General features: G+C 36.0%; 1 protein-coding gene across 1 annotated transcript in view; it reads left to right on the top strand.

Annotated features, from left to right (window-relative positions):
- Positions 1-140: 140 nt before the first annotated feature.
- Positions 141-10265, top strand: part of ncstn (nicastrin) — a 16678-nt gene continuing 6553 nt past the window's right edge. The window contains exons 1-12 of the mRNA XM_079243264.1: positions 141-228; positions 1861-1962; positions 2610-2733; positions 3136-3257; positions 4911-5056; positions 5846-5990; positions 6077-6189; positions 8081-8233; positions 8323-8427; positions 8798-8875; positions 9666-9835; positions 9953-10055. Coding sequence (XP_079099390.1) covers positions 171-228; positions 1861-1962; positions 2610-2733; positions 3136-3257; positions 4911-5056; positions 5846-5990; positions 6077-6189; positions 8081-8233; positions 8323-8427; positions 8798-8875; positions 9666-9835; positions 9953-10055 — 1419 coding nt within the window. The 5' untranslated portion in view covers positions 141-170. The remainder of the gene's footprint in view (positions 229-1860; positions 1963-2609; positions 2734-3135; positions 3258-4910; positions 5057-5845; positions 5991-6076; positions 6190-8080; positions 8234-8322; positions 8428-8797; positions 8876-9665; positions 9836-9952; positions 10056-10265) is intronic.

Genomic DNA, 10265 nt, shown 5'->3' with positions numbered 1-10265 from the left:
AAAAAAAAAAAAAAAAAAAAAAGACATCAGGATGCCCCAAGCTGCCATTTGTGTCCGGTCAGGTCAGGTCAGGAGCGACACGTCGGAGAGCGGAACGAAACTGTGGAACCCGGACGTGTCTAAGACTTACACTTCCTTTTTTGTTTTGTTTAACTTTTCAAACCAGGAAGATGGATTTGCAGTCGATGAAGTGCATTGTTAATTTGGTAATTGGCTTGTTTTTCTTAGGTAAGTTATATTATTTATATTTGTTAACGAGCAAAGTGTGTTTGTCTTTCTGCCGGTTAGCTTGATGGACTTGTTTGTACCTTAAGTTAGCTGAATGCTAGGCTAGGTAGCATTAGCACCAGCAGTCCAGCTTCTCTTTCATCTGAAATACACATATATTTACCTTTAGAAGTTCAGCAGTCAATTTGGCTACCTGGCTTTATTAATTTTTTACACACTATGAATATATTAAGTGCCACTGTATTCATTTAATAAGCGTTAATGTTGACTTTAACTCAGCTGGCTCAGCCCTCCCAATAAATAGCATCTCGCCATCAGCGTGACAGCTCGTGATTTTCCTGCAGCTCCAAGCGATTATCTGCTACAACACTGTACTAAATTGTATATATGTTTTGTAATTTATTTCCTTTGTCACAGGTTACACAACCAAGCGATGCCATAAAAAGATATATAATCCAGCTAAACATCACTTGGAATCAGTATACTGGTTTCTTTTTCTCTTGCCAAGTATGTTTTTTTTTTTTTGGTGGATTAAAAAAAGAAAAGGAACAGGTCAACCAAACCAGCATTAGTAAGGAGTTCAAGTAATGTATAATAAGTGCATTTTATCCACTATAAGGAATTCCTGAAGTTTCTCGATGTTATTGTCTTTATTTTTTAATTTAACTTAAAAGCATTTCCTATGTAAAACAAAAAATAACCAGGAACTATTGGTGTGTCTTATTATTATTTTTTTTTTTTGGCTAATTGAATTTAATTAATCAATGTATATATTTTAAGAGATCCTTCCCAGGTTTTGTTAAGTACTTTGTGCGTTTTGTCTGTATGAATTGCTTTGGTCAGAATTAAGTGGAGCCCTTTGTTGAAAGACTTTGCTTGTTCCTGAAGATTGCCCTTTAGACTTTGGGTGTTTGGATTGTTGTAATATGGCAGGATTAATTGTGACACATCACATGTAGATAGTCCTGTATTACAGATACAAATTCTGAGGAACAAAAATGTCTCATAAAGTTCTGTATATTGGTGTGTAGCAGTATTTACCTACAGCTTGTATTAAATTTTATTGGAAAGTTATTTATAATACAAAATTAATCAAATGTATAACAAAACATTTACAATGCACAAATTCACCTCTCTTGAAATTCTTAAACACTGAAATATTGTAAGTATGAGGACTCAAAATGTGATATTTTAGACCCATTTCTCATCTTATAGGAAATACCGAAGCAGGCCTCTTAGAACCTCTTTTTTTCACTTTTTGAGCATTAAAAACTATAACAAATGATAATCAGAAGAACTTCATTTTGAGTCATAATGCTTGAAAAATAGTGAGTTATGACATTGTTTTAAGACACATTTATGGTTGAAAACACCTTTTTTCTTAATGGATTAATAAACCTCAATATGATATGCATCCACCATCTTCCACTGTGCTTTAAATTTCATTTTAAAAACTGCACATGGTTGGCAACAAAAGAGATGGTGGAAATCCAGCTTTCTTTTTCTTTCCACCTTTTTACTTGTGAGAGATAATTTTTGCTTTACAAATGATTAATTTTTGTTATAAATGCTTTGACATGAATTTCCTATTCTTGTGTGGAGTTTACAGCACTTTTTTCTTTTTCCTTGCAGGTGTCGGCTGTACTTCAGTGGAAAAGAAAATTTATGTCCATCTCAATTACACTATCCCATGTGTGCGACTGCTTAATGCAACACATCAGATAGGCTGTCAGTGTGAGTATAACAAAACTTTAAAGTAATCCAAATACATTTGTAATGCCTTTGTTCTTTAATTATTTTCCATTACACATATAATCTGTCACCAACGCCTGACATGTTTCAGTTTTAACTTCTCCATTTTTATAAGACGTGTCCCTGGATGGAGAGTGACGTAATTAAGACGGATAAAGACAGAAGAGTTCCCGTTTTAACATATCAGATATGTGTGACAGATTATGTGTCTGATAGAAAAGAAAATAATTTAAAAGCTTTAAAGTTTTCTTTGAAAGTGTCTCAGACAGTTCCAGTAGCTAACACTATTAACTGTAGTGTGTGGTGCCTTAAATGCTTAAAGCAAGTGTTTTCTGTGCTGCTGCTCCTGGCTATTTTTTTTGAAAACACACATTTCTGCAGCTGTCATGTCAAGAATGGGTTTAGTAAAAAAAAAGAAAAAAGCAAGCAGTCCTGTGATAAATATCTGAGAATCTGAAGCTTTAAGGATGCCTGCATGTTGTTAAAACTGCAAAAGCCTCACCAACAGCAGTTTTGTTTTTTTGCTGCTAATAAGGGGTGAACCATTTCCTGTCTTGAACATTTTATCCAGTGCAGCTGTCATGCTGTGTCAACAGTGTCTTTATTTAATTTTGTCCTTTGGATTTTAGCTTCTCTGTCAGGAGATGTGGGTGTGCTTCATTTGCTGGAGTCGGAGGCCAACCTAGACTGGGTTCTACAGACTGGTCCAAACCCTCCTTACATGGTTATCCTGGAGTCCACGCTCTTTACAAAGTATAGTTCTTTCACCTTGCAGCTGAAAAACACACAGTAGCTCTTAATTAGAGTAAATCTCACTTTCGGTCTTAATTTATTTTTGATACATTATTTTAAAAAATGTAAATAAAATATAATCAGTTAATATAATTATCAGTGGATTCCTAAATTAGAAGCAGTTATAGTTAAAGGAGAATTGCTTTTAATTCTAGAGTATTTTCTTTATGTGAAGAGAGAAGTGGAGGCCAAATAATCTTAAACTGTCTGTTAGAGAAATATATCCCTAAATTTGACACATCCTGCATGTCTAGCCTTCAGGAAAGAAACTTGAACCACATTTCAAAAGAGTTTAACTCATTTCTGACCTACTTCTTTACCTGGATCATCTAATCTGCCCCGTGCCGACCGTCTGCTTGTCAGATCCATCATGCAGAAGCTGAAGAACGGCTCCAACAGGGTGGCTGGGGTTGTTGTTGTGGCGCCAAGCACAAATCCACCGGAGGGCTTCTCCCCACATACCACCTGTCCCAACGAGAACACAGGTGGGTGGGGAATTTCATGCTAAGGCTTGTTGTGAAGCACAACATGAGTTAGAGAAATAAATTAAAGTGTGGTGATCGTTGGAGGGCACAGCTTCTGAAATCACGTAGTAGCTAAAGCATCCCATTAATGTATGCAATATAAGTCAAAGTCTTACATTTGAACTTAAAAACGGACCAAAATATAAATTTATATAAATCTGACTCCTGTAATGTTCAGTGTTTTGGGAGTGATCCAGGCTTGAAGGATTCTTTATGATTGCGAGATAGTTTTTTTTTTTTTTCAGTATATATTCATAAAACACCACAATAAATGATCAGGTTGCTTCCCCAAAAACACAAGTCAAATTTTACAAGATATCAAATAAAGATCTGGATCCTGGAAAAATTCTGGATACTACAATCTAAAACAAGTAAAAATAGGGGGCTCTTTGGAATTTTATTTTTATTTGATTTATTCGTTTTTCACATCAAAAGAAAAACATATATTGTAAAAATATTTCACTGAAGGTCACAAAAAAAATCTTAAGGTGATTAACAAAGGGCAACTTCCTTTGCTTTATAAATATATAAACCTAAAAGAACAAACAAAACATCCAGCAATGCAGGATTAAAAAGAGTAATGACTGATTTAGTCAAGAAGAGTCCATTTGAAAGGTTTTTTTTTTTAGTCAACTCTTCGGAAAGATTTTTTTAAACTGGATTTGTAAATTTTTGTAAGATTCCTTGATGAATAATTCCATATTTTAGATCCTCTGTGTAATACACTGAGCTGAAACAGAGTGGTCCGCGTAGAGGGGAATGTGATTGCTAGCCCGTATATTTATGAAGGTTATTATTAAGAACAAACTATATTATTTAAATGATCAGGCAATAAGTTTTTGATGGAATTGTACACAAACTTCCTGTTTGTAGCTGTTTAACTTGGTAACCATTTGGATTTTCATCACTACAAGAAAACAAATTAAAATGTAAACATTCATCAAACACAACAAGATTGCCAAGACACTGTGGATTCATTATCAGTGTATCTGGGACTGTAATAATGCTTCCATATAAAATGAATGTATGACTAGAACAGGGTGGAAATCACAATATGGGTGGAAACTGAGTTGCTTGGCAGCGTTCTCAGTGTTTTCTAGTTGGTGAAGCTTTTAGGAGGTCAAATCTGTTCTGTTTTAGGAAGAGTCAGAAGTTTTTCATGTCATTTTAAAGATAAAAAGTATCCCCACAGTTAACATGATTTAAAATCTTTAATTATTGGCCCCACCAAGGTGGAGGTCTTGTATTCAGCAACGTTGGTTTGACTGTTTGTCTGTCTGCTCGCAACTTAACTCAAAAATTTAATGATGGATTTGGATGAAATTTCCATCAAAACTGTGGGAAAGTAGATTCTGGGGTGATCCAGGTCACTACCTGGGTCCAGGATTTTTTAAAGCATTCAGTACAAGGATATATGGATAATTTTGCCACTAGAGCTTCTAACTAAAAAAATAAAAAAAATTAAAATAAGATAAAATTAAAAAAAAATCCAATAGCTTGTTAAAGGTCAGCGCTCTCTTCAGTACTTTCAGTTATTTATAGCATCATTTAATTTGCATGATGTTGGAGATAAACTTCATGAGAACCCATCTAACTGACCTGCTGTGGATTCAGGCGTGTACTCGGAGGGCTACGACCCAGCCCTGGCTCACTGTAACGCAACAGTATGGAACCCATTGGGAAACGGTCTTTCCTACGAGGAGTATGACTTCCCCATCTTCTCCCTGAAAGACGACAATGACACGCAGGTTATACGACAGGTAAAAGTTCCAGTAGATTTTAATCTTTTAATCTTGTTTAATATCTTTCTTTTTTTTCCTTGCATAAAATGATTACTTTCTTTTTTATTTGTTTGTTTATGTTGTATTTCAGGCACCTTTTTGGATTTTTGAGGCATATTTTTTCTTGCCTGCTTTTGGCTGAAAACAGTAGGGGTGGGAAAATCGAAAAATCGAAAATCAGGATTTTTTTGCTTCACAATTTTAAAATCGATTTTTTTTTTTCAAATAAATATATATAAAAACATTTTTTATATATAATTTTTATTGATCTTTTAACTTGTCATCTTGGGCATGATAGCAGCAGAAAGATGATCTGGCTACTGTGTTGTTTTTCCCAATTGAAATGAAGAAAAATAAATGAGGAGCAAAAAAATAAGTTTTATACTTTTTTTTTTTGCTTTTAATCTACAAAAATTAGCAATATTATAGAATTGTGAGAATTGCAATTTAAATCGAATTGGCACCCAAAAAAATCAGAATCGAATCGGGACAAAAGCATATCGTCACAGCCCTAGAAAACAGGGTCGATGACTGAAACTGTCCTGTAAACTGACAGTTTCAGGTTTGGCACCTGTGGCAGCCTCTGTATGAAAGCTAGACTAAACTTTGTACCTGACAGTAGTTACAGTTTTACGGCACTCATCTCTGCCAATGTGCCCCTGAGCAAGACCACCATGCCCAGCTGTATATGCTTCAACTTGTTCAAAAGAACTTAAAGTATCTCAGCTACTATGGTGTAATTGTGGTTGCTTTTTTTTCCATGCATAGTGTTACATGGACCATAACCATGCTGCGAATGGCAGCAATCCTCAGTACCCTCTGTGCGCCATGCAGCTGTACTCCCACATGTCCGCTGTCACCGACACGGCCACCTGCATGAGGAGGAATGACATTAACTTCAGCCTTAGTCCAGGTATTTACACTTATAAGTAAAGATCAAACCCAACATGTTAATGCTCCCAAAATTAACTGAATGTTTTCCCCTCTGTCTCCCACTAGAAATTGTTTGTGACCCATTAGGTGACTTGAATATTTGGGCTTCAACCAAACCTCTGAACAACACAGAAAAGGGCCATATGACGGGGGAGAGTGTGGTCATCGCTGCAGCAAGAGTAAGTTTGATTCCCTCACTCTCATAGTGATAAAGTAGACCTTCACCAATGTTCTTTTACAGTTTAACATATGTTATTTATCAGCTAACGCTCATGTGAAAGGCATATTTGGGTTGTTAAAGAGGTGCTATTATGGTATTTGGAGTTTTCTGAGCTTTCTACAGTGTTACAGTGTTGAATCCTCATCAGACATGTGAACGACAGTTTTTTATCACCTAAACGCATATTTGAGTTTGAGTTCCAGCACGCTCTCCGTTCGGTTTCCATGGCGACGAAAAACGGGTCGTTTTAGAGAGTTTATTCTACTTGGAAATCCTTGTGACGTCCCGGGGGATAAGGTTCGGTGATTGGTTACCTTCTGCTGGTTAACAAGGGCATGTACAAATACATCAGGCGGGTGGAAAACGTGGGATAAAGTTGTTTCCAACGATGGCTGGTGAGTTTACCAAAGAGAGACATCCTGCTGCATTCGTTGCTGTGGGTTGCTGTTTTCCACTTTGTTTTCAGGGTCTGATTCAGGTTCCAACATGTAGGGCTGTATGCTATGTGTTGACATTGTATTTTGGTTTTTTTTAATTGAGTTCATATTAGCCTAATCCTTCTGTTTATGAGATGTTACAATGACGGCGAAAGCAGTTGCGGTGCGCGCTCCCGATGTAGTGCAGTGGCAGGAGGCGGGGCTTAATGCGGAAGAGTCTCAATCCACTCGTTTTGCCCACAGGCTGATCTGACAGCCTACGGAGAGGGTCGGTCTGAAGTAAATAAAGCGATTTGTGACAATAACTCGATCAATCCCAGCCCTTCTGGTCTCAGAAATAAAAATAAATTAGCCTGAAATGCACATAATGGTTCCACTTTAAGATTAGGATTAAAGCTTGTGTTTTATGATGCATGTTTTGAGATATTTCAGTGACAGCTGCTGCAGTAAAACTTTCCCACATGTGGTTGCAACCATAACGACTGAAACTCACTCTTCGTGACAGATCCTAGTTTCGGATTTGCTGATTACACAAACAAAAACTATACTGGTACCTCAACTTGCACAGATTAAAATATTATCAGAATTCAACTAGCTTTTAGTTTTTTAGAGAAAAATTCTCAAAAGTCTTTTATTTGGTAGACAAGTGAGGGCAGTGTTTAGATTTCTCTAAATTGAGCAACATGTAACTGCTGAACCAAAACGTTAATCTGAATTAAAAAGCTGTCCATTAAAGATCTGTCAATTTGTTATTCTGACAGTCCCCCTTCCTTTGTTTATTACCTTTCTTCACAGGGTTCCTTATAGATTCCTTATAGAGGCAAGGAATCGAATGGGGGGAAAATAAAAATTGGGATTTTTGCTTCACAATTTTAAAATCAATATTTTTTGTTTAAAAAAATCTTTTTTTAAATAAATAAAACTAATCCACTATAAACCTTTTGGTCATTTTTATTGTTTTTATTGATATTTTTATTTGTCTTCTTGGGCATTATAGCACATATAACAGAATGATGGTCTGGCTACTGTGTTGTTTTTTTCTCATTGAAATGAAGACAAATCGAAAAAGTTTTCTACATGTCGCAGTTTAAATTGAATCGGCTCTAATAATTTATCAGTTTTTTCTAGCTTATAGAAGAATAAAGTTACTTGGAAAATGAACACCTTTTGTTACCTAAGTGTAATCATTATGAATAAAAAATCTGTTTGAATCGACAATCGCTTCTGAATCGAATCTTCACACCAAAAATGGGAATCAAATTGAATCATAAGTTGTTAGATTCACATCCTTAGTTCCTTAATGAAAGCCTTTTTATTTAACTCATTGGACACGGAGAGAAGTTTGTGGATTCATGAATCAAAAATAAACTGATGCCTCTGTCTGATGCCTGTCTTCTCCTGTCCTCTCTGCAGATGGACAGCAGGTCTTTCTTCTTTGACATTGCTCCAGGAGCAGAGAGTGCAGCCTCAGGCATCGTCACCCTGCTGGCAGCTGCACACGCTCTGCGTAACGCCACCCAGGAGGCTCAGCTTGCCCGCACCATCTTATACGCTTTCTTCCAAGGGGTCAGTTTGCTCTGAGGGTATTTTTTTAAAACGTTTGTTGTATACTGCCACAATTAGTTATTTTCCTTTTTTTTCCCCCCCGACCACAGGAAACATTTGACTACATCGGCAGTTCAAGGATGGTGTACGATATGGAGACGAACCAGTTTGCTCTGGACCTGGACAATGTTCACTCAGTGCTGGAGGTTGGACAGGTATGTCTCAGCAAATAATCATCCAGCACAAAGTCTTTGATTTTAAGTTTAAAACTCAATCTAAAATGTTAATATGACTTCAAATCAATTTTGACTAGTAAACACTGTTAGAGAAAACGGGGGAAATGATTATAAGAATATGTTTTACTTCTGTCACATTTGTCTGTACAGAACAGTCTGTTTAACATTTATACCCCTTTAGATGTCAAAGTAAGCTATATGTTTACAAACCAATTTTGTATTTAAATCTTTTTATTATGCTTTAAGCATGTTGGTACTGAATTAATTGTACCAGTTCTTTTCTTATTATTTGATGTGCTAACTCTGCAGTTTATAAGTCCTTACAATCACCTGATTTTTCTCATCCAAGGTGGGACTCGCTGCTGACTCCAAGCTCTGGCTTCACTCTGATCCTGTGTCTCGGAGAAACACCAGCGTCAATGATGAGGTTTGTGTTCTGTTCCTCTCAGATATACACTCATCTAGCATTAGAAGAAACAACAAGCTATGGTAAAGAAACTTTGAATGGAACTCTGTTACCAGTGTAGCGTGTTAATGCATTACAAGAACATTTTTAGGGGGAAAAATTTGCTGTTATTGTCAGTTTGATCTGTTTGTTTATTCAGCTTTGGGAATCTGAGGTTTCATTCAAGCGAAGGGGATGCACTGAACAGATAGATATCATTCATAGGATTGTTTATTAGAAATTAAAACTATGTTTAAAGGAATTTGTTATCATTGAAGTCATGATGATTGTGGTGAGTTACAGGTTTATTCACAGTTTACATCAGGCCAGTTACACTACAAACACGGTGTAATAGTTTCACCTTACAAGACGATAATTAATTAAAAATGTCCTAGACATAACTCATTGGCAGTTAATTTATTTTATGTACAATTTTATTAAATTTATTTATTTATTGGAGATAGATAGATAAATAAGTACAAGTAATTAGAGTATCTATGAGGGTAATATGAGACTGCATGATATTAAGAGAATCTTCACGTTTTCAGTTTTGCACATTTTTGGATGATACTACTTTTTTGATATTTAATTATTTTCTTTTCTTGAATTAAAAACAAAATATATTTCAGTTTGCATGTTGCTTCTTCCTGTGCAAATAATAATAAAGCTTCTAAAGTCTTTGATAAAAGAAGAAACAAACATGAAGCCGGTTGTCAGGCTACTCTCTGTTTGGCATATAGATGTTAAATTCGCTTTTATTGATCTGTTTCAGGTGACGAAGCTAATTACAAACTTGCAGACAGCTTCCGCAGGTCTAAATGTTTCAGTGGAGGAGCCTGCTGTCACCCAGCCACTGCCTCCCTCATCTTTCCAGCGTTTCCTGCGAGCTCAGCCAATCCCTGGCATTGTGATCGAGAACCACGGGTCCAGTTTCACAAACAGGTGATTTGTGTTTCTCCTTTTCTTGTTTTTTTTTTTTTTTTTTCCTTTTTGTACCAGAATAACGCAATGCTTTCAAAGAATTTTGTGAAAGAGTGTTGATTGTTTCTCCATGTGCAGGTACTATGAGAGCATGTTCGACAATGCAGAATATCTGAACGTATCTTACCCACCAAACCTGACGCCAGAGGAGCAGCTAGAGTTTATTACAGACACTGCAAAGGTATTTCTGCTCATTCTTTGTTTTTAAGCAAGTTATTAAGTTATCTCATTCAAGCCAGCTCACAACTTGTCATCTCTTTACTTTGGTTTTACTTTTGGCATTTTAACTCACCTCGTATCATAAAGCAAAACTTACACAATCCTTATTTTTGTTATTCCCTCCTTTTACATCTGATATTCACTGTTTAAACTAAAAATAGAAAGCAATTCT

Source organism: Telmatherina bonti (genome assembly GCF_933228915.1).
Source record: "Telmatherina bonti genome assembly, chromosome: 7".
Classification (NCBI taxonomy): domain Eukaryota; kingdom Metazoa; phylum Chordata; class Actinopteri; order Atheriniformes; family Telmatherinidae; genus Telmatherina; species Telmatherina bonti.
Note: the sequence above shows the minus strand (reverse complement) of the source record. Positions and strands in the feature narration are given on the sequence as shown.